A 25,866-nucleotide genomic window follows, 5' to 3' on the forward strand; every position below is an offset into this window, starting at 1 on the left:
TGCCTATAAATCCTACTGTGGAGGAGATTAGTCTGCGAGAATTGCTGCTGCCTGCAGTAATTAAAATTCTGCTGGATGGCCAGGGCTTCTCCTGCCATCATCTCCTCCAAACATCACTCGCTGTCTGTCTTACTCACTCTCTTTGTCCTTTTGTCCCTCTCAATAGTTTTAATCAATTACAATACATTTCAAGCCTGATAACAGTATTCTTTTTGTGCTTAAGCGGATGATAAGCGGGGAGAACAAAGAGGCCTTTTCGAGAAATAACACCAGAGATTGCCAGTGACAGCCATCTACTTCTGTGACTTTAAACCTTATCTCGGGGATCACGGTTCTGCTGATGTACAGTATTATCTGAAAGCGTAAAATTATCAGATTTTTATTGTTATTTGTGGCTATTCAAAGTATTAAATGTGGCAGAGAATGACTGACTGTGATAAGATTAAATTCACAAAAAGTCCACTGACTCATAGTGATTTACAATAAAAACTGAGAATTTTTATACCAATTCTACCACAACAACCACAGATATTCAGATTTTGTAAGTTATGGAGTTTGTTATTGTTAGTGATTATATGACAATTAATAATTTCATCATCTAATCCATCTTTGTTGAAAATCGCTCTCTTTTGACTGACTCATGTGGCCTTCTGCTGAACTGATCCTACAAACTGTGCCTGTCTGAGACTGGCTGTCTTGCTCAGTAAACATGTATTTCATGACGCTATAGCTCATAGCTTGACAATTGCACTCAATCACAAACAGAATGAAATGCCATTGTGCATCCTGTTGCAGCATCAGCACTATGCAAAGTCAGTGCAGAATCTGTTGCCGACGTCTGACAAACAGCTTAATAATTTAGAGTATTCACAGCCAAACTTGTGACTCATTGCACTGGAGGAATGAAGACATTTGTATAATCTATGGACGGTCTCCATCTATCTTTCATCATTATGGTCATCTCAGGGAAAAGTGTGTTTTCATCTGATAGAGTCATTAACTAGACACTGAACACTCAAACAGGAGATTTAACAAAGAATTGTAGTCAGACCTTGACTTTTATTGCCATGGTTTTTATTCTTACGTACACACAGAATAACACCATCATTTGAAAACAAAATGATATTCATGGGGGGCCTTAAATGAAAGAGTTTTCTCTGCTATTCCTCATCTTTGAGTTTGCGACATTAAATCCATTGGTTTTCCTTACGCCTCTACATGGGGAACATCAGCTCTCTGGTCAGACATGTTTGTTTCGGTCCTTTAATGTCAAGATCTTTGCTTCACGTTTGATCTCGACCAGTTTTCTTCTTAAGAATAACAGCAGTCAAAGAAATAACAGATATAAAAATACTCTAAGGAAATCAGCTTCTTATCTGAATCTTTCAGAAGGCAATGTCGCTAACCGAGTGAAGCTCAGCAGTCCGCACTTTGAAAGATCTTTGATGACAGTAATCTACCCTGTTTTGCAAGCTGTGCAACCTATCGTACTTTGGATGGTACGGAGAGGTGCCATCGTTCCTGTTTGTCTTATTTATTCTTGCTCTATTTTTCCCACTTGTTGCCTCAAATGTCAGTTGTTTATCTGCTCTATCACCCTATTGAGCTACCCTTTGTTTCTGAGTTATACTGATGGTGTGATTGGTCGATGAGTCCATGTCTCATTTATAAGTTCTCCATGGAGTTATGAACAAAATTGTGGAGTTTTAATCAACAACCTTGCCCGCTCAGTCGGCATCTGATTTTGTTTATGGCTTCCGTGACCTTTTCTGGGCCATAAAACTCTGTCTGTGCCAATCTCTGAGTCGTCGGCGGGTCATCGCTTCATCAGTTATCTGTCTACTATAACAGCAACATGACCTAAGCTCTCTCTGTCCTCAGCCATCAGACTGAGAGAGATAGATGGTTTTATCTGTAAATGTGGCCATTGCACTACACATGCTGACATAAATTCCAGGCTGATAAGAGGAGCACTTTACAGGCCAGTTGGCAGGTCGGGGCTGCTGCTGCTGAATTTCCCAGTGTGGCATGGAAAAGTTTAGAAATCAGAAATAATGTTTGACTGCCCAGTTTTATAAATAACATTTGCAATAAAATGGTATTTTATTGTTAGTTAATTAACTGCTGTGAGTCCATCAAACAACTAATTTATAAAGTCTTTTATGGTGTAGAGCAATACAGCAGCAACAACAATTCCAATCCCAAATGTAAAATACTATTATGATATTAAAGGGGCTGTTTGTAAGTGTTCTCTGCTGCCAAACATAGTTCCTCCCATTGAACTATCATTGCATTTATAACACAAGAGGTTATAAGCCGACCTCTGAAAAGTGCTACCTGTTCAGGCCAGACCTGATGCTACAGTGACTCGGTATTGGAAAGTGACTGGGGCTAGCTGATTAGCATGCTAACTACAGTAGAAAAGAAGAGAAGATACAGAAATAGAAGCAAAACAAGAGCTGACAGCTCTTTGTGAGTAAAGGAATGAAGTTAGATGCTGAACTCTATACCAAGACTTCTAGACTTGTAAGTAAACAGCTGTTAATGCTAACATTGGCTATGAAGTGATAGCAAAATTTACTTATGCATTTGTAATAGTGGATATATTGAAGCGTACTATATGGACAAAATTCACCACGATTGGTAGCTTGCTGTATGTTCACACAGTTATTTTGTGTGCCTTTCTGTATTTGGGCTGTGTGTTAGATGGACATGGTCTCTTTAAGAAAGAGAGTCTACTGGGTGAAGGAGTCTCCATTTATGTTTTTGGTTTAGGGCAGCGCCTGTTGTTCTGGTTTGTTGTGCGGTGAATAAACAATGCATTAGTGCAGTAAAGGGAAGAAACTGTCTGTCACTATATTCCTGCAATTTCTGTTAAATATCCCACCTGGAGCTTCTGCTCTTAGGATGAAACTTCTCACAAGTGGTTGATTATCACTCTGGCACTGTGTGACATGTCCCTCATCCTCAGACCTCAATGCAGGGAGTCAGCCATCAGCAGTATTGATGCTAAGCTTGATGGATACAGGATGGCAGAGGACATTGACTGAAGAAACTGCAGTTTACTGGAGAGACAGGCTGCTTTTTCTGGATTAGAAAAGTGCCACAGAAAATGTTTAAAATCCTAAATCAAATAGTCCAAGAACAGCTCTACAGGATGCTAATTAATTCCAATGGGGTAAAAAAAACCAACTTTTAACAAGAAAGATTTCCATAAGGTAAAAGAATCTCAGATGAATAGGTGCAGATATTTTATTCTTCATGAAGAATAAAAAGACCTAGAGAATTCAGAACAAGCAAACCACCTAGACTTCAGGGTTATTTAACCTTACCTTGTTTGTAAAAGCTTTTTTTGCTTATTAATATTTCATTTCCATTCATCATTCTTCCAGTCATTTGCATGCTCCTGTTTAATTTTCTTTTTGTAAACACCTACATCAAAACATTGCCTTTGGGGCAGATGGATATGTGTCTGAGTTTTGGTTCCAGAATATTTAAATAAGGGTGACAAGGTCTGATGCTCTCAGGCTCCAAGTCAGCCTAAATCTCCTATTTAGTTTTACTTTTATTTATTTGTTTCCTCAGGAGAAGCGATGAAACTATGATGATATGTTGCTACAGAATGAAAAAAAAAAAGAGGCAACACTTTCAGGCTCAGTCAAGATCAGAATTAGCATAACCTCTCTGTGAACAGCCGTACATAAAGGTTGCTGTCCTTTTAACCTTGTGGCTGGCACCGCTCGCAGCGCTGACACCATGATGTGTCGGACCACTTGCTCATTCACCTCCCCACGGGACAGAGCAGACAGGTAGCTGGAGCTGCGTGAGGGTGCTGGCTGACTTTGTAGTGATGACAACTGATGCTGTAACAAGTGATAAACAGAGACCCTCTCTCATTGAAGTATTTAACTCACAGGCTGCTGGTGCCACTATGACCTCAGGCCTCTTTGAAGACTGGCTTTGTGCTTGGCTGCAAAGTTGCTGGTCAAAACTAATAAAGACTGAGGACTCAATTTTGCAATCGCACTGAAAGGCATTTAAAAATCTAATCGTATACTGTTTTCCTTATCTCCGGCAAAAGTAAATAACTAAGGGCAATGGGATGATTTAAATGGGGTTTGCAATTATCTGTCCATTCATTTTTTTCCTGCCAAAACATGGGACAAATATCAGACGACCACATGGGAAAACTCTTTTCACAGGAGGCTGAACTAATCAAACATTTAACAAAGAGACAATGTGCATCATATAGTATCTGTTTCCAGTAATGCTGGGTGGAAGGGTTTTTTTTCCACCAGTGCTGGTAGATCTGCCAAGATTTAAAGGATCAGACCAGGGTTTTATTTTCCGTGGTGCTACAAACCGCTTAACCTTGCACTACTGTGACGACAGTTTTCCACTCAGATTAACCAGCAAATTGACTTTGGAACAGTACATGTTAACTGTCCTGTACAGTACTGATGTAGTGCAGTTTAATCTTTAACATGTTTAGCTATTTATATTATATATATATATATTTCAAGGCCTGCAAATTTCCATATCACAGACACACACTCAGCGGTGCAATCCCTGAATTTAACTTTCATTATATTACACAGGAATAAGGTATAGTAGAAAAATTCCTGACCTTAAATATATAATATAGGTATGATCGAGTTGAAAGCAGCATGAAAGTGAAATAAAGGAACAAGCTTCAGAGTAATTGCATTACACAAAAAATTGGTAAAACAAACTACTGAGTGGTATCACTGCTAATTGACTTGTTTTATTCCAAAATGTTATGTCTCAATTATGAAATTGCTGCCACCATAGCAGACAGAGATAATTTGATCCTCATGATAATGACTCTTTCATAATCTGAGGTCGATATCTGATAGTCAATTTTAACTTTTCTAACCTCGGTTGGTGATGATATCATGTACTGTACTGTTTCCCACAAGCCTTTGGTGCACTGTGTTTGTGGAGACCAGAATATCTGATTACACAAATATCCGACTTAAACTATTTATGCATTACAAATATCTTGTAAGTCCCATATGGAAAGTTGTGATTTCCTTTGCCCTTTTAAATCCAAAGATTTAAAAGGGCAAAAGAAATCCCAAAATCAGAGAAGCAAAACATGGCTGCAGATGTGCAGTCAGTGAATATACACGCATTGCAAGAGATCTCTAGCCTTGAAGTCAAGATGACTGGAAGAAAACAATCAGTGTAGTGATGATTGGGAAAAAAAATCTGCACACATATGTACTTTTCCTGAACTGTTAACAATGTAGTAGACAATCACATATGGTACCATGCTATACTACTACTGACTTTGTTTACATTTCTTGTGTGTCCTTGCTCAAATGAAGACATTTAAAAGTCGCTCAGGTTTGGATCAAAGGGGCAAAACTGTAGATGGGGACAAATGTTGCACCTTCACAGACATATGCATTTAAAGTCTGAAATAAAATGCTTGCAATGTAGTTTTGATAGTTTATGACAGTTACAAAAATGTTACTTAAGGTAAAATATATATGCCTATAAAAATGCTCTTTATCAAGACCACTCACATGCACTTACTGTGTCTCTCTTTTCACACCATGCTGCATTCCTAAACAAATCACCACTGAATTTGAACAATGAAGGTGAGATTTTTCTTTTACTATTAAATGACTGGGTTTTGGAATATGGGGTTTGGTACTCCTTGGATTGCACAGAATTATTGTCACCACTCAAAAACATTCGGGCTATTGTGTCTGTATCAAATACAGCTCATGTTATAATTGTGCAACTCTAGATGGTTATATAATTCATGGGCATCTGGCATTTCATCGCTGGCTATTAAATAGCTTTAGGAATACATTTTCTACAACAAAATATCATTAAAATCTCTCCCCAGCACTTCACTGATGCCTTTATCGAGACCTTTACTGTGTGCTGCATGTATGTGGGCTGTGTGGTACAGCTCAACAGTGATGAGGAATGACATTTGTGATAAATGCACTGACCATAAACTGTCAAATCATAGCAGAACCTGCCTCCTGGCCTCGCCTTGAGTTACACTCTGCAGCCTTTCCCTCCTGTCTTGTTCGTGTAGCGCCCCTTCAGCCCTGCGCACGGCTGTCGTGTTGGACACACTTGGTCAGAGTTCACTTTGATAGGAGCAAGAGTGAGTCACATAGTGGCCAAAGGCATTAGCAGCCAGTGTTAGTCACCATTAAAACATCTCTTCACCTCTCTAACCTAGAAACCATTCTGAACTAGAAATGCCTGCCAAGGCCTCATTGGATACACAGCAACTGAAAAATGAAAAGGAAGTGTTTCTTTTTAAGACATATGACTGCAAAAGAGAAAAAAAAAAGAAAAGAAAGGGGTAAACACATATAAAAGCACGCCGCAGAAAAGTGGATGGCACTGGGTTACCTACATGAGCTAGCACACATTTTTATTTTCTTCATCTCTTATTCATTCGCTCAGTTTATCTCTCGCTGACAAGTTGTCAGTCTCTCCTAGTCTTTTGTCCTTTTAAAAAATACATTGAATTATTCACCCGGCTTCATGCATGATACTGCTACTGTCAGTCCACATCACTTTGAAAACAGATAAGAGAGAAGTTTTTAGGTCATGTTTGTGAAACCTGCCAGCGGATACTGATCAATGCTGATAAGGTTTTTCATTGTTATATATGGACATGAAGTCATATCAAGTTTTTTTAGTTCTTGCTACTGTCTGAACTTTTATGTAGGAACCTCAAACGCAAACAGATCTATGAGAAAAGTGAGGTTTAAAATGCATTTTATGGCCTTGTCATTGACTCTTCTCCAGTCAAATGTATTAGACCTTAAACTCAGTTGAGTTCTGCACAATTTTAAATAACTGCTCGATGCACCCTGAGTGTAATTCAACATAGAGACACTGCAGTGTAGTATTAAACAACACTGTATAACAAAACCTCAGATCAGACGTTATCTATCTGACTTATTGCTCCTGGTGGACAGGTTCACCATCTCAAAAGGAAAACCACGACAAATCTGAACTATGCCTGCTGGGAGGTATGAAAGGCTACCCATCTGACAAAAAAAAGAGATTACATGGCAATTTTCTTTGGCAAATCAGATTCCCTTGTTATACACTGCAGTGACAAGTTTGATTTTGCAGCATAATCATAACACATTACGGATGATTTGAAAGGAGGGCTTGTGTGTGTGTGTGTGTTGATGCTGAAGACAACTAAGCCAAATGGTAAAAAGCAAGAGCTGTTCATCTCCTATCTTGCCGCGTAGCTATGCCATAAACAAACAGCTGCAGATGCGAGTATCAGCTTTGATGTATGTCTCCTGCATGTGCGATGACACAGGGGTTAGTGCTGGTGTGGGTGTTGTGACCACCTGCTGTCTTTAAAGACCTTGAGGCGCTGTGCTAGATTCTCAACAGGATTCAAATAGGAGTACACAAAGAGACTTAAGAGAGGCAAATGAGGGAAGATTTCCCCTCATTGTTAGAGCACTGTCAGCTTTGTGTTGCCTCTCACTTCCCAGCTGATGCTCCTCCACGGTTATTTTAGTTCAGTTCAGTCCAGATGGCATGCAAATAATCATGGTGCCTCATGTTCAAATAAAATGAAGTAGATTTACATTGAAATACATCTATACATAAGCACATAAGCACGAGGCTGCCTATTTCAGAACAGGAATGGAGTATAGCACTGAGACTGTAAATTTAAAGTTGAATTGACCCTGTTGAAACTCTGCAGCAATGTCTGTAGGCAGACTTTCTGAAGAAGGTCCAATTTAGATAAATTGCCGAAGCTAATTCTGTTTAATTTCTTACTCTTAATAAGTAGATGTGGACTTGTATTTGCTAGCTCCTGGTTATTTCCTGTGGAGTCATTGGGAAAATATGTTAGTTTGTCCCTTCAGAGCTGAAGTGTCACTATTTCAGTGTCAGTTATGAAAACATAAAACACACTAGAGGTATATCACAGGAAGCCATATGAGTTGTTTGCATTAGGACAAATCTAATAACTGTATCCTATGAGAGTTGACTTCCATGTGATTTTTTTTTTTTTTTACTATTACAGCACAGTTATTTTTCAGCATCAGCCATTCAACTGAAATAATGTAATTGCTTCCTATATAGTTTCAAATTGTACACCATGTACAAGGGATTCACAGTGTCCTATGTATGAGTGTACTGGATTACATAAGGTGTTGCATGCTTCCTCATTTAAACAATATTGCATCTTAAAGGAATCTTTAATAACCTGTTTTCTCAATTAGCTTCTTACAGTTTTCTTATTTTGCGTTTCTGTTTTTTTCTCTGTGCTCTTTTTCAATAAGCACCAGAAAATCAGGATTTACAAACACTCACATTGATGGTTGTTTCTTATGCATTCATTCATATTCTAAGTTTTATAGTAATAGTTAATCTTTTAAATCAGATTTCCAGGGGCTTGTGGGATTATTATGTATATAATAAATACAGTAAGCCTAGTGGAGGTTTCTCAGCCATGTTTTTTTGGTTATGTTTGTCCAAGTGTTCATTCCCTAGGAGATACGATGGAAATGCATGCAAGAGTAAAGAGTTCAGTGTGATTTAACGTGGTACAAAGTGCTTTTAAAACATAATAATTTATATTCTATACAGGTGTTTTTACATCTTCCAAGTGGCCTTAGATAGAGGCGGGGAGGAAAACCTTCCAACACAGAGAGAGGTTATAGGACAGATATCATTCACTCATAGTTATGTGTGAAGTATGAAATCAAATTTGAAGAGTGCATGCTTACCATGCTCATTGGATTATGGGTTACCTCCGACCTTGCAATATTGGAAAGGTATGGGTGTGTATGGGAGGGTTCTGATGCTTTTTGAAGCAAACTGAATTATCACTCCAGTGTTTGTCTCTTGGTGCAGTAATATTTTTGATTGGTTTTCATTGGCAATTCACCAGTTACACAGTATTGTTGCTTGCAGGGATCTATAATTAATAGAACTGGATTAATGATGCAAAAAGTTAATGCCACCCACAGCACAGTTTAGCTGCATGAAAGAGGGCGAGAGTGAACCACCTCCTGATGTATGCTTCAAGATTTCTGCTGAGCTGAAACAGACAAACCATTAACAATATATATTATCAGTGGTGTGAGCAGGATGAATGACTTGCCACTTTCTTCTTCCACAGACCTGAAGTCCATTCAGTCTAAACCACTTTAATTTTCACACTTTTTTTTTTTTTTCACTCTCTTCCACACAAATTTGCTCTTGCACCACATGTGTTTGTAGATCCTCTTAGGGTAGCCAGGCCTGAAATCCAATTTTGGTGAAGCTATAAAGCACAGAAAAAAATGAAATAAAAAGTTTATAAAATGTGATGATTCTTTTCATTACTCAGACACCAGTGGAAAACAACTTTGCAACTTTAGTGCAGTGATGTGGTGTTTTTGAGGTTGTACACATGAAGTCAACAATGTTAATGTAAAGCCTGTTTCCAAAGAGTAACAGCTGCTTGGCAAGAGACTTGTTCATCATCTGGGTTTTGTTTTTACCATCTGCCAGTGCTTCAACTTTATTGGTTCTACTGATGTTCTCCAATTACGTGGTGGTGTGGTAATTTATAGCACTTCATAATAACCTGCTCTTGCACCATGAGGCAGGGCCTTCCTCGTCTGTGAGAAGTTTAAATAAGATCAGAGCAGAGTATTTCGACTCCTGCTCTATCAGTCACATCTATTAATGCAATAAGCTCCAAGAGGCTGCGATTTGCAGTTATTTAAAGCAACTACTGGAGGACTGTTCAGAGGTAAAACACCCTGCTTTCATGAAATACTAATAACCAGATTATTACAAGTCAATATGATCAATAAATGTGTTTTTTTTAACCAACGTTGACAAACAAGACCATGGCAAGAAAATGCTTAAATGTAAAAATGTATCACCAATCTGTACCTGCCAGAGACATCTTATCTCTTATTATCAACAATAATTTCATTTTTAATTTGACCCTCCACTAGCGCATCTCCCTTTAACCTTTTCCCCATGTTGCAAGCACAGAAGTTTAAGGGAGCCGTTCTACACTTAAATTACCTCAAGTGGCTGTCTGATGTGTTGAACAGAGCTGATGTGGTGAGAGAGGGCTAACATCAATTTTAGCTCCAGAGTGTGGCAGGAGAGGATATTGTTTTTTGGAGAGGAGGGCTGTTGATCTTGTGCTTTAGCTGCTCTCTTCCTTCTGAGAGGCAAGAGTAAACCGATCTAGACTTAATTTGTGTCTGCTGTTGGATGTCTGGATGTTTGTTGTGACATTACTGATAGCCAAGGAAAGCTAGTGAGCACCATTCAGACACACGCAGACACTCATGTACACATAGCAATTGCTGGGGTAAACCATCCATATGCCATTATGTTACACTGTTGTCTTTTGGTGCTTAATCTCCAGGCAAAATAAATGATAAATTATGTTTTGCAGCAATCCGATGTTTTGACCAAGAATTCCACATATTAAAAAAAACAACTTTATCAGCACATGCTGCTGAGACAGATGATGTCACAAGCCTAAACAGTGGTGGTTCATAAATTTGTAAGACTGAACATGTAATTGTTTAGAGACAATGCAAGCAGTGCTCCACGGTATGAATGAATTTTCTATAGCCAACAGTTACTTTACAGTGACGGTCCAGCTGGTAAATATAAATGAAAAAAGTACAGAATAAACCAATTTATCTTTAAGAAAAGGCACATTGGTTATGTTCACCTGTTACTTATGAATGCAAGTTTCATGCACACGGAGATCACGTGCAGTCCAGAGCACGGTGCTTCTCGGCTGTGTATCTATCAGACCTCTACAGGAAGCAGCATCATCCATCACTGTCAGTGTTAATATTGTTTCCCCTCACCTCCCAATAGGCAGCTTGTGTTTTGGTTTACAGCATTTATGTTTTCAGACTTGTGTACTCACAGGCCCTCACCTAGCTTTGCTCTCTGGCATCCCCCTGCCAAAACGCATAAAACTAATTTCAACATCACATGCGGCCAGCATATTAAAATGCCTCTGCTTGAAGACATCTCTCTCTTTCTCTCTCTCTCTCTCTCTCTCTCCCTCCAGGATTTAGCTTATTATTGTTCGTATTTTATGTTCTGAATCTTGTTTCAGGATTGCTTTGAAAAATGTTTTCTCAAAATTGCTGAGATTTGATGCAGGTAGAGGATGACAAAAGCTGAACTGTTATCGATTACTTTTTTAAATGCTTGAAATGGTTTTTCATTGTTAAAAAGAGACTGATAAGTGTAATATTACAGCAACTACTCTTACTACTATCTGGATCTAATTCACCACCGCGCTGGTTAGTAGAAAACTTTTTAAAATGTTTTCCACAGATATCCAGCTGGCACTGACTGAAAAAAATATATATATTTGCAACTTACAAGAGGGTTGAACACGTTAAAATAGAAAGCTGTAGTGTAAGAAATCAAGCTGTAGTTCTGATCAAAGCCAAAACAACAGACTCAAGCATCTTTCCTATGTTTAGGTGAACACCATCTCTCCACTTAGATGCAATTTTCCAGTATGTGTCTGTCATGTTTAGAAGGAAGAAAATAACATCTCCCTCAAAAGAATGATAACCTAATAGTGGGTCTTTCTATCTAACCGTGTGACTGCTTTTTCTTAAAAGGGATTCAACCATCACATATCAAAAACATACAACAATTTTAAACATGGTTTCTCTCATCCTTTTAACTTTTCTCTTTTTTTTTTTATAGCCCCTTTGACCTATTACGCTCTTTTTTGCTTGCTTACTTTCACAGAGTGCACAGAAAATACTTGTGCTGTTCACATTGCCCTGACTGTGGCAGATGTTATAGTGCCAAAAAAGAGGGAATTTTGTCTGAAAATCTACTCATTTGCTGCTTTCCAACCAATCGAGAAGGTTAAGGTTCACACTTGAATGTAATCGTTTCTGCTCTCCTTTAGTCTCTTCAGCGCTATTAAACTGAATTTGTACCCTCTCATCAGTGGAGATTCCTGACCAGGGTTTTAAACATGAACGGCTGAAGGAAAATACAGAGGAAAAATATTATTTTGTAGAGGAAATGGACTGCTGATTCCCTGCATACCACACCTTGCATACCCTGTGTCTGATAGGTTAGTAACCATACCAGAAATCATTGATGAAAATATAATGTTCATGTCATGATTATCTCACAAGTTCCTAATGGTAGCATGTGGAACTAATCAGCGCTGGCCTGGAGCAACACTTGGACCACAAATTTGAAATATCACACCAAACGCTCAGTCTCATATTCAGAGAACAGCGCAATAAAGCACTGTTCTTAATATCATCCTGAGACATGACTCGGCTTGACTATTTTGAGCATGAGTAATGAGACACAATTCAGTTTGTTGTCAAGCCTGAGCCTGGCTGTGGGTTTGATACACAAGTGAAGCACAGAGTTGTGTTAAAACAGGGTTTGCAGTGTGTGTCTGTGTGTCTATTCAGCTTTGTGTGTACCATATGTGTGTGAGTGCACCAGGAAGCACAGATCACAGGAGCGGTGCTGTATGTTAGAGTATAAAGGGCTAGACAAATGGAGCAGCTGGTCAGGAGAGAACTTAAGTACAAGGTAAACTGTAAGTGTGAACTTAAACAGTAAAGAGACAGTGTGTGGTTTACTGAGAATGTTAGGAGGCTCATTTCAAAGGAAGGTGACTCTGCAGGAGAAGATTCCCACATAGTGTAAGACTGAGGCAACGGATTTCTAGTTTGCATTAGTGTTTGGGCGAGTGAATTTGAACAATATGGGCAAACTGTAAAGAGTGAAGCTGATGCAGCCAGAGTGAAGGGAGCTGCTGGATTTATTCTATGCAAAAATGTGTTGTTGTAGATAATACCTTGAAGTTTTATTTATTTATTTTTTTAACATGGGTTTATTTGTATCAAAACTAATGAGTCTTATGAGCCTTTCTTCCTTTTCTCCATTCTGCTGCAGTAAAAGAAACTAAAAAGCTGTAAAAGGGGTGGAGTCACTAAGCAGGCCCCCTCACAGATTTTTTACCTCTTCTTCAAGGTGTACAGCTGTGCTTGCATAATCCACTGGCAACATGAACACAAGAGGACTGTATTTGTTACCTTTGCCTCTGCTGTGTTTTTGTCGGTGGGATTACACAAAAAAGTACTGAACTGATTTGCACCAAACTTGGTGGCGGGATGGGTAATGGGCCAGGGAAGAACTCAATAAAGAAAATCAAAGATTTTTTTAACCATGTAAATATGTCCACATGATGTTTTTTATATAATATGAGACACAAACCAAACTCATCAACTTTCAGGGATGACGTGCAGGCAAAACAATCGTGACACCTGGTCAGTACAGTGAGCTAGAGTTTGCATCTGCACATCCACTAACACTATGTCAGCTACTGCCAGTTGTGAGTTAACAAACAGCATAATCAAATAAAAGATAGTAATTACACTAAGCATTCTGATATGTGTGCTAGTTGCCAATTTTGCTGCACAACACACTCCTTCTCTGAGTCTGGGTCTGACTGAGGATCAAACATGTAGCTGAGTCTCTCCAATGTTTCCTCTAACAGACCATCTTGATTTGCGCTGCTCTCTTGTCAGAACTGAAAGCGAGAGTTTGTGTTAGCAAAGCTACTAACACTGTGTCAGCCACTGCCAGTTACAAGCTAAAAAACAACAAATCCAATTAACTACGCTTATCGTTCTGATACGTCATCTAGTCACTGATTTATGGTGCACAATAAGCTCCTAAAAAGCTCCTGAGTCTGGGTCTGACTGAGGCTCAAACATGTGGCTGAGTATCTCTGATGTTTCCCCCGCTAATCATATTAATACATGCTGCTGTTTCACCTGTCAACCTAGCAGGTTCAGTGAGGAAGAAAGAGTAGATGTGCTTAAAGCCTCCGTTTTTTAATTTTTCTTCTCACTTTTCATGTGGGAAAACCACCTTAAAGAATAGAGTATTTTTACATAGTTTAAAAACACGTATGGAGAGTAACTTTAAATTCTGGGGCAGGTCCAGATCATTAACTATAAATAGTTTTTTTTCTCTCTGAAGTCTGGTGTATTTATTTATTTATTTGTTTTTTTTAGTGTTGTTTGACTTTGGCCTTGGCGAAGGTCTGCACTCTGAGTGCCAAAAGCAATACTTGCAAAACAACATGACAAATGTTGTCAATGTATTTAGTTTAGTTGACTTTTTTCTTCCTAGTTTCAAATGATCTTTGCTGTAAAGAAAATCGAGATGTTCTTTAGGCTGAAATGCCTCAGTGTATGGCCTCGAACTGATTCTGTGGCGTAACAAGAGCCTCTCTATGATACATAGCATTGACAAGTGTAATGGTGTACATAGGCATGCAAGTACACAGATAATGTTGAAAATCAGCCAGGGTTTTCCTTTAATAGTGTTTTCCTTGAGCTGATGGAATTGTTATTGGGGCTGGGAAATCATTTTGAAAAGGGACAGAGAGCATGGCATTAATCACGAGGCCTGTAAATTCACCACTAATGTCTATGCTGTCAGGAGAAGAGCCAGATGCACAAACAGCACCATTTTAAAGTGTAACATCACTGTATTTAGGTTTGCATTATATAATTTAGCTGCTATAGTGAGAAGGATGCCAACTAGGATTTGATCATGATTAGTAATACAGGACAGAGCCAAAGGAGAGCGTTTGAGAGAGAGAATAATCGTGCTTATTAAATGTTTCTGTTGTTAATCCTTCTACTTCTTCACAACTACTGTGAAAACACACTTAGCAAATTTCTCACAATATAGTAATCCACTACAGATTTCAAAGTTGTAGGTCTTATTTCACCCACAGCTCTTTAATTGACTCCACCATGGAGTAAATGAGAAGAAAATGAAAAGATAAATTACTCTAATGGAAGGAAATGAAGTGTGAAAAGAGACATTCCTCCCAGTATTTTCTGGGATGCAGCACATTGGTAAATTGAAATACAGCAAGGATCCAGCTTCTATATAAGACAGTTTTTTCCATGATTACAGAACTGATGTAATTTTGATACCAGACATTTGTACAACAAGACATGTATTGTACTCATTCAGCCCATAGTTCTCTGAAAGAAAGAGAAAAACAACATAAAAGATGAAACAAAAAATGTATTGAAGAAGAAAAAAACAGGGATAATAGCGGCATGGGGAACACAAATTGATTTGGCTAACAGAGTGATAGGTTATAAAACAATCCATTGCCAATTCAACCCTTCATAGAGTTCAGATTTGTTTAAGGTTGACCCATTTACCCTCTGAAGCTTTAATGCTTTACAGTAGATTTCATGCAAATAGTGGTGCTGGGTAAGTCTGTTTTTGTTATGCTCCAGCTTAAAGGTCAGGTCTTATGAGTTTCCTAGCACCATTAAGAGACAGTTTGTTTAGAGCCTGTCTGAAGGACAATGCTCAATGAACCGGAACACAGACAGGCCGTAATAAATGAAAGGGAAAAGTTATGGTTCCGCTCAATGAAGTCAAAGGGCAGATGGAGGATAAGAGTCTGTCTCATCTCAATAGCTGTGTTATCCTCATGACTGAAAAACCACACAGACTCTAAAAGGAAAATCTGATGCTTTGAAATTGGCATCGCTACGTAATTATGGAAGCACTACTCTGGTTTTAGGCTATAAATCACTATGTGAGGGAAGAAACTGTGACCTATTGTTGTTTGTTTGTTTTTTTTTAAAGGCTGGTTCTTCCAGCCACTGCTCACTTAATTTAAATTTCTTCATTTCCTTCCTGCTACTTTTTTTTTTTCATTATTTATTTCCACTTTCAGAGACCTGTCACACCCACAAACCAAATTAAATGATCAATTCATTAAGTTGACTAATGGAATCATTTATCAGTTTCACCCCATTATTTTCTAGTCTTTCCTCATTGCTTTATACAAACAATTGTAGAATCTGCACATACTGCAGGAAACGCAAGCAAATGACAAGAAACAGGAAATTTTCACCTTAGGTCTTAAAATGAATTCATGAGCGCTAACTTCCACCGAGGACCCCAGAAGGAGTCGTGTAGAGTGATCTGAAAGCCTTGTATCTGAGCCCAACGGAAGCTGCTTATTGATTTGCTTGTCTAGTGACTCTCAGTAATAATAGGGAAATAAAGCCCCTGGATATAAGGAGATTGATGTCAATCAGCCGCCTGCCTCAAGTGTGGCTTGTCCCATCTTATTAGCGCTCTATCCATGCACTGAGTGTTCACTGATGACTCCATTGATATGCAACTGAGTAGAGGAGGCTGTCTGTTGCCATCTTGAGGAGGATTCCCCTATGACTGCTCACTCTGCCATCTTAGCCAGTGTAGACTGCGAGACTGTCATGGACCCATGGAAAATCAGAGTGAAGTGTGAGCTTTTAACTCCACTCTAAATGTCACACATAATCCAGATGGCTGGACACCTCTTATTATAATTGGGTCAGTGGAGATGAGCAATTGGAAACAAGCTTCATAAGTTTAAAAGTCTTAAGCAATCTCGGACAATTTCTCAATTCATTGGCCACATCCTTCAAAGGACACTGTCTTCGAAGATCAGGCTTTCGCAGCCATTGCAGAGGCTGAACCGAAATGAGTTCTCCATATTCTCTTTTCAAAAAGTGCTTCCAAAGTGATTCATCACTTGCGCACAATGACTTTTGGGTTAGGTTGAGCCACGATTACCCGGGAAATGAAGTACACATATCTCTGTTGCATTTAAATGATTCTTGTTGCACCGCTGCAATGCAATTGGTCATCAGATGCAGCCTTCAAAGGATGTGTGAGTTCACACACAGCTTATATTATTTGCCTTGCCAAATGCTTTCATCACAGGAAAAGAAATGGGCAGCCCAGTTGAGACATGGAATAACATCCTGTTCACTCTCTTACTAAGATATATTTTTAAGATTTATTAGGACCATGTGTTTTTAACAATTTATTTATGTGGCAGTGTGTTATGTAGCTCACAACCTTCAGAGGATAAGTGCCTTGCCAGAAAGAAAAGAAGGGTGTATTTATTTTCACCACATCACTTTGTGCTTCACCTCAGATTACCCAGATCAGTTTTACATAAACATCCACATTGGTTTTGATAATTTTATACTGACAAGTCTGATTTTTCTGCATCATTAACCAGAGGATGCTTGCATATTTACTTATTTAAACAGTGTTAAACATCAGTAACAAGGATGATGTTACATTATTGCTGGATGTGACGGAACATAAGGACTGGTTCCTGTAGAACCTACTGTATTCTGTTAAGCCCTTTTGCTTCCTCTGAGAACCTTGTATATCCTGAATGTCTTCTCCTGGATGCACTCATGGAAGAAAAATTTCACTCACTATATTTCCCCAAGGACAATAAATGGTATTTTACTGTATTTGTGTCACTGCTTAGAATAAGGTCACTGTAATCTCATTGTGTTATGTTCATTACCATCTTGACTTTATGAATTAACTCTAATTAAGCAGCTCCAGTGTTTGTGTGATGTAATGCAGTTATTCACATAACCTCTTGGATGTGCCGCATGGTATCTACCTTCAGCTCTACTGTTGTAAATCTGATTTAAGTGAGTTGCGGAGTAACAGGCTACATCAGATTTCACATTAGCTCCCATGTCTTCTGCACTTGCACTTAGCCTATAGGAACACTTGTGACTATGAGTCGTACAATGCTATGCGGAGCACAACTGTCAGAAATGTTAACATATGCAATCTCTTTGTGATTTCATCCAGTGCCTGGAACTTGATGCAACTTGCTAGCGTGTGAAGGGTTAAATATGATAGCATGACACCTATTCTGTGAAACTGACAGAGCACATCAAGATCACTTTGTTGTGGCAGCACACTGGTTATGCCAACATATTACAGAACATCTATACGTGATTGGAGTCCTTCAAGCACAGTAAATTTAAATAGACTGTCAGTATAGTGTGATTTTCTAACTATGAATGGAGACAGGTGAGACCAGGGACTGCCTGTGTCTCTATATCGGAAATCAGGGCCTGGGAAAGGTTCAAATTTTTTTCAGCTTGATGGTAATTCAAGTATGGATAACAAAATAAATCCAAATGGATAGCAGAGGTTATGCCAGTAACAACACTAAACCAGACATACTGGTAGATTTTGTATTGCAAAGTGCGCAGAATGTTCTTGGATAATATATTTGCATCATCCATCATCAATAAACAGACTGTTATTTTATATTGTCATTGTCAACTGTTTAGGTTATATATTCTCTGTACATGAACAATGACAGCGAACAATGTCAAGGTAATTGTCGGCCATGTTCAGGAGGGAGGGGAGGTGGCAGAGGGTGGGCAATCAGATTCCACTGGGGGTTGTTACCACCCCATGTGCAGCCTCTGGCAAGAAACTATGTTTTTTAGGGGTCCAAGCCCACGGTGGGCTGGGGGACATGTATGGAAGGCAACGCGTCTCCCAGTACCATTGGTGCTGGGAACCCTATTGTACTTTTTTATTCTCTTCCTCTTCTATCTTCTTCTCTTTTTTATTTTTCCGCCACTAAACTGAGGTAGGACCTCAAGGTAGGATGGTTCTTTTGGCAGGGTAGGTACAGCAGCTGGTATGCAAGAATTGACACATGCCTGCCAGTAGGGGGCACTATAATCAAGGTAAACACCTTTTGGCCCATAACTCCCAAACCGCATGTCTCGCGTTCAAATAACTTACATACTCTTGTTCCCTGAATTGAGCCAAATCTTATGAGCTCACCCATTGCTACCTGACGAACGTTTTCACAAAATCATGAAATATGCAATACATACTTTTTCGAACTCCTCCTCCAATTATTGACTGATCTGCCTGAAACTTGGCATGTATAATGCCAAGTTTCAGGCCAACCTGATCTAAAGTTATCAAAACATTTTCCTCACGTTATTGACAAACAAAATTTTATCACTTGCAATTAAAATACATATTGTTAGATATCTTCCCCAAACAAAGTCCTATTAGCACTAAATTTTAGATATATGATTGGCATGGGACTGTGAGGATATGGACCTAATTTGGCGAACCTTGGCCACTAGGGGGCGCTACAAATGTGGAAAGTTTATATCTCATAAATGGCTGCACTGATTTCTATGAAATTTGGTGGGTACGCTCCAAGACCATTCCTGAGGCCATGCACCAAAGGGGGTAATGATTGGTCAAATATGGGCGGGGCTTATTACAGGACAAAATAAAAACAATTTAATTCACCTGAAACATTAATCTGACAGCCATGAAATTCATAGTGTACTTGTTGACTGATACAGAGACCTTTCATAACAGAAATTACATCTGTGTGCTATCAGGGGCGCCATAATCAAGGTAAACGCATTTTGCCTTATATCTCCCACCTTTTTGGTGGTACGTTCAAAAAACTTATATCACTGCATTCCCTGAATGGGGCTTAATCGTATGACACAGGCCACGCCCACTTCCTCTATTTATTTTTTTGACAAGTCGTTACATATGCACAATGTACTTTTTCAAACCCCTCCTACAGTTTAAGCCTGACCTGTGTGGAAATTTGCACATAACATCTCCACATGTGCCTGATTACAAGTTATCAAAATAATTTTTGCACGATAAAAAGTTCCCAAGTTATGAGCAAAAAAATATTTTTAACAACCTAAAAAACACATATTGTTGGCACAAATCCGACAATAGAGGGCACCAAAAATCACGAACATTTACATGTCGTCACAGTAGGATTTGTATGAAAATTGGTATATGTGAAGTGGACGTGTTTCTGAGTGCAGGCGCAAAGTTTGGTGATGATTGATCAAAGTGGGCGGGACTTCTTACAACAAATCCAAGTAAATACCACAATATGCCTTTACCAGTTACAATACACTTCCCATTACAGTGACAAGTGCAGCTCTGATGCTGGTGAGGCTCCCAGCGCCTTGTGCTGTGGGGCCGAATTTTTTTTAAATTTTTTTTAGCAAATTTACCATTAGCCTTTACATGCTCTGTTAATTTACATTTTGAAATCATCTAATTTGCTTGGCAGTTTGTCATATGACAATATGCTTTGCATTTTCAGACATATTTGAATTTAGTAGGCTGTAACTATGATGTTTCACAACCAAACCCTAATCTGAGTTGTCAGGATTTTCAGCAGCTGAGACATAAAACAATTCACATAATTTACAGACTGGAATAGTAATCAGCCACTGTCAATTTAGGCAAATTTTGTCATATTTGCAAACAATGGCTGCAACTTGATAAGACTCATAAAATGAGACTGTGTATCCTACTTTGCTATTTCCTGTTTTGTATTCATTGATTTCTATCACACTCATACTCGACAAATGACATTAAAATTCAGTTTTCAGCTCCACTTCTTCTGGGAAACTTCAACTGTAAACATTCAGTTAAGTCCAGACATGAGAACAGTATGGTAGCATTGCATGCTCCTCTGTAATCACCGCAGTGAGGTCTCCAACCTGTACGCATTGATCCTGCATTGATCCGTGTATGAGAAACTCCGGTTTAACCCAGTTCCCCATTCTCACTCTCCACTTTCACTCGATATTCTGACTGAAGGGCAGCAGCTGGATGGTCAAAAGCTGACCACCACAGATAAAGACAAAAAAGGTGATGAGGTAAGAAAATAAGAGGCTAGTCAGGAGGTCAGTCGCCAGTTTGATGCTGCAATAGCAATCATCTCGGCCAAAGGATCATTCTCCAGCTTTAGCATGAGATCCCTCCATACTTTCCAGTTATGAGGAGTGGGGCAGCCATATATGTTTAAATCATTTATGAAGACCTCCGATTACACTCTTTATTCTCTCTGCTAGTGAGACATGTCAAATATGCTTAGCTTGCCTTGATAGCGCAGCTTTGGCTCCTCTTGTTGTGACAGAATAAGGCTACAAGGAAATATTTCTCCTCCATCTTAGAACATCAAAAAGGTCTTTGAATTGCTTCTGTCGCTAAGAAAGATAAATGTGGTGTTGTCAGGGCTGCTAGTAAAATGTAAAACCATGTGTCAATTATGTCAGCCTGGGAGAGGCTTTGTAACAAAATTGTTTACTCTTCCTCGTGAATAGCCTGATCAAACTTTTATTAGCATGCTGGATGATGTTAACAACACTCTGCATCAGCAAAACATTACAATGGTTTGCAATTGCTTTCAAAGTTTTATGAGCAAAGTAGAGCTTCTCCTGTGGCACAGTCAATTTTCACATTTATTCAGACGCCATTTCTCACTTAAAACCTAAATATACACTTCACGCTATAGTTTTCCGATGTTTGAAGGTTTACCCCCTGGCAAGAAGATTTAAGCATCTATTTCATATGCAAGAAAAGCAACTGCGCTTGTAATCAATAGAGCCAAAATGAGCCAGTCAGTTGTAGACTGTGCAAGCTTTATAATTTAATCATGAGGATTAAACCAGAGAAGGCCATGAACTTCATCATGAACCGTCAAGCAGAAGATGTAGGATCCAATTCAGACACAGGGGTTTTTTTTCTGGATAAATGATATGGAATTTCAATGGCCAAACATAATAAGGAAATGTCAGGCAGACTTGAGATGCTGTCCTACACACAACATATTTGCCTATGTAAAGCAGCGATGATGTGTTTCAGCCGTGACATGCCACATTTCATTACCTACCTCTAAAGTTCCTCATTCTCCCTCATCCTCTTGGAACGCTGTAGTTAATAAAAACACACAGCCTGATAATATCTCACTCATTTTTCGAACTGTGTCAACAACATCCTTTCATCCATAAGTATGAAAAGTGCGCTGGCAGCTTTTCTGCCTCATTAAGACAAACTGTCGCCCAGAATGCAAGCTAATTAAGGTGTCAAGGTATTGTTTCATGTAGACATAAACCCATCAGCCACAACATTAAAACCACTGACAGGTGGAGTGAATAACATTGATTATCTTGTTACAATGGCACCTGTCAAGGGGTGCGATGTATTAGGCAGCACATGAACAGTCAGTTCTTTAAGTTGATGTGTTGGAAGCAGGAAAAATGGCCAAGTGCACGGATCTATGTGATTTTGACTAGTATCATATTGCGATGGCAAGACCTCGGGGTCAGAGTGTCTCTGAAACCGCAGGTCTTGTGGGGGGTTGCTGGCATGCAGTGGTCTGTACCTACCAAAAATGGTCCAAGGAAAGGGTCATGGTCATTCTGGGCTCACTGATATGAGTGGGGAGCAAAGGCTGGCCTGTGTGGTGTCATTCCACAGAAGAAATACTGTAGTACAAGTTGCTGAAAACCTTATAATAAAACAGTGATTCATATTATGCTGCAAAGCCTCAGAGTGGTGAGAGTGCCCACGCTGACCCCTGTCCATTGGTGATTAAGGTGACCTGGTCTGATGAATCAAATCAGAGTAGGAGAGCCAAATGTTTCTGGTTACCTGGAGAGGGGGGACACTTGCAGGACTTAATGGATGCTAAATGACATGACAGGCTTATATGAACTCCCTCAGTGTTTTCAATATTCATCTTATTCATGTGATACTTGAAAATGCATAGAGTTATTTTATGTTAATATTTGTAGCTTTAAACTGCAAATTTGCCATGTAGTGTCCAGCTGCACTGAGCAGAGATGAACAGGAGGTGAAACAATTAAGTTCTGAAAATTAGATGCAAAAAGAGAGACATGGAGATTGCATTGATGCTGGCAACAAGAATTCATAGTCAGCTGTAGTATTTTTAGTCAGCAGACATTTCATTATTTTGTCCAGCATTACCCAGAAAAACACACTGCATTTTCACCTCTATACTAACAAGATATAAAGAAATCCTGCCAAGATATACACACACACCTTAAAACAGCAAGTCAGCACTAGAATTTCAAAACCTCACAAAATCCCTTTCCACATAAATAAATGAGGCAAAACTCCTTGTTGTCATCTGAGCATGGATAGTCTGACTAGCAGCCAGCTGGACAACATTTGATAATTTCAGGATAACCATCCCATCAAAGCCACTGAGGACATGCAGAGAAGTTTATCTCTGCTGATGTTTACACTGTCTGGAGCATTTAAGGATTTGCAGTGGTCGGATCCATCGACTCATCAGCTTCCCCCCAAACAACTGATGTGAGGGAAATGTAGCAGATAATGGGGTAAATATGGTTGTCTTGGACTCACAGAGCAGTCATTTGGCTACACTTGATGAAGTGATTGGCCTGACTGTCCGTCTTGGGCTGTAAAAGATACGATGATTAAAACGACATAGTGAGTTGAATTATATGTTGGGCTGTGGTGTTTATTTGTATTTGTCTAGTCACTTTCTGTAGGTGAGGAAACCTCCATAGCCATTTTTTTATTACTTGCCTGAAGCAAATATTCACCGCCTCATTTAAGGGGAAATAGGTGACACTTTTACTGTGCAGTGCTGGTTGTTGTTAAGACAGGTGTCACAAAGACAGGTGTAGCGAACATGTGCAGGTTTAATCCTGTAATAATAATCAGGTTTGTGTTGCGTACTTCACACTGATGGTATTACTTTATTATCTTTGAAAGTTATGGTTTAAATCCAATCTTAAATGTATGCATCTGCCTGAGGTGGCTCATTATTTCATTACTAAAGTGTAACAGTGTTTATATGCCTGTTTCTTTCATTACAAGTGGAGCTCAGTCTGTCTTTTGAATGGATTAGCAGTATCACTGTCAAAATGCCAAAGTCATTGCGGAGAGGATCTGCTGTTTTGGCTATTACTGTCAAGTGTCATGTTAAAGTCCCATGTTTAAAACTTGTGTCAGCAAGTGTCTTTTGTGACTTGCAATAATATTTCACACTACAATACATTATACTAATCAGTAAGAGTGTAGGCAGTAAGAGTGTACTGCATCCAAATTCCTGGTGTATTGTAATAGGGAAAACTATTTTTGTTGTTTTAATTTGTTTACTGGAGCCATTATTACAATGTATTTTAATCTTCTAAATCTGGACGTGTGATGTGTGGGTGTTTTGCAGTTTCCATCCACAGGTTTAGTGACTTTTCATTGGTCGAGTGCTTTTCTTGTGGAACTTTTAATAATGCCTGCCCTGCACTGTGTTTGAATGGTGTGTGTCTTGGTGAGTTTGAAAAATAGAGGGAATAGGGATACTAGCCTATAAAAGGAGGCCTTAGAAAAAAAATGCTTTTAAACCTTTTTATCCCGCAAGTAACTAGACTATTTCTCAGGGTTTCTGGGCTCTGAGATTTCACTGCCTGTAGGGGTGTGATTGTGGAATTCATTTCTGATAATAAAGCGGCTTTTTGCAAGCTGCTCCTCACCACTGTCAGTAGTAATCTGCAGGGACCTTAAAATAATGTCCTTTTTTGGTAGTTCAGTGAAATGTACAGTATAGCATGTCAAGTACTGAGAGGAGACACTTGACAATAAATTATACACATGTGATACTACTATCATCTAGTACCATGTATACATTACGATGTTTGTAGTGACCTTCTGACTGTATGTCAAGTCACCAGACTGTTCTGCTAAAATTAAAGCTCCTATAATAGATAGTATAAAGGATTATACCATGCCACTGTCCTTACTCCCCAATGCCACACACACACACACACACACATACATAATGAACTGATTAAAATAGCAACAAAACATATATGGAATAATTATACGAGAGGACAGCCTGTCAGCTCCTTAGGCATAATTTAAGTAGATTATAGGCTGGCAGAGTTGATGTGTTCTGTATGTTGCCTTTGTAGTTCACTGAACTGTCATATTTTGCTTAACACAACCATATAATCTTTATTCTTTTCTCTCAGGTCCAAAGGAAAGCAATGGCATCAGTAAGAGAACACTGGACCCAGAAAGGGACCTCTTCACACACTCACCGACACAGGACACAGAGAGCGAAATCCACTTGGTTACCACTGTCTCACCAATGAACATCCCCAACCACCGGCCTGTTCTCAAGGGCCTGCTCCTTCATGAGCACCTACTTACAAGGGACTTCCAGGGGGACCAGCACTTTTTTAGGAGGGATGGTTCTGTGGCTGCATATCCCACCATGCCAGGCACTGTGTCTGCATCGGATGCGGGAGACCCTGCCACTCAACTGGTGCCCCATGAGGATGCCCCGGCCTTCTCAGACATTGCCACTACTGCCACGCCGGCTGCCACCTCTCCACTGACCACATTCTCTCCCACAACACCAAGGCCACCCATGTCTCTCCCTCAAAAGAAGTCCTCCAAGGAGAAGATCGGGGAGGCAGACAAGGTACAGCCAACAACAGACTCCCTCACCACTCAAGTGACTCCAAATAATAGAGGTTCAGGAAGTGACAACAACCCATTGGCTTCTTCATCCTCACAGAGAGGTCAGCCTCCTTTTCCAGTAGGCGCCACCCTTGCACCCTTCTCAGTGAGGATGGAGAAAGGGGATGCTAAGGAAACACCACTGAAGTACAAAACCAACCCTGATCACCCACCCCCCAACCTAACTGAGGTGTCCCGAGCAGCAGGTCCCACCACAATGTCCACAACCGTCATCACAACTACCACCATCACCATCACACAAACAACAGGTAGGTGTGCTCATGTTTTCTGACTTTCACAGATGTACAAGTTACAATTTTCAAGTGACTTTGAAATAAATAGCAGCTGCAATAAAACAACCATTGTAAATTCAAAATGGAAAGTATCTTCCCCCAAAGATTTAACACATCCATTCCAGAGGACAAGAAAATTAAGCATCGGGTCATCAGCATCACTGCTGTTCATTTCACATGCTGCACACAGCCATTCATCTCTCCAGCAGGGATAACAGAGTTGCTCATGTGTCAAAAACAATCTGATTTTCCCCTGATGTGTCCTGTCTGTCCTTTCCACTGCCCACAGAGGGCTGAAGGCCCAGATGAGCAGTGTCGGAGA

General features: G+C 39.5%; 1 protein-coding gene across 3 annotated transcripts in view; it reads left to right on the forward strand.

The window, feature by feature from the left end:
* Positions 1–25,866, forward strand: part of LOC139607838 (seizure protein 6 homolog) — an 85,457-nt gene that overhangs the window by 21,283 nt on the left and 38,308 nt on the right. For 2 of the 3 annotated variants that reach the window (XR_011684905.1, XM_071461085.1), the window contains exon 2: positions 24,759–25,520. Coding sequence is in view for 2 of the 3 variants with exons in the window: in XM_071461085.1 (XP_071317186.1) it covers positions 24,759–25,520 (762 nt within the window). In the remaining variant the exon portion in view is untranslated. The remainder of the gene's footprint in view (positions 1–24,758; positions 25,521–25,866) is intronic. The other variant, XM_071461086.1, reaches the window with a different exon arrangement.

Source organism: Trachinotus anak, unplaced genomic scaffold, assembly GCF_046630095.1.
Source record: "Trachinotus anak isolate AG129_WGS33_773 ecotype Australia unplaced genomic scaffold, CSIRO_AGI_Tana_v1 ptg000024l, whole genome shotgun sequence".
Taxonomy (NCBI): Eukaryota; Metazoa; Chordata; class Actinopteri; order Carangiformes; family Carangidae; genus Trachinotus; species Trachinotus anak.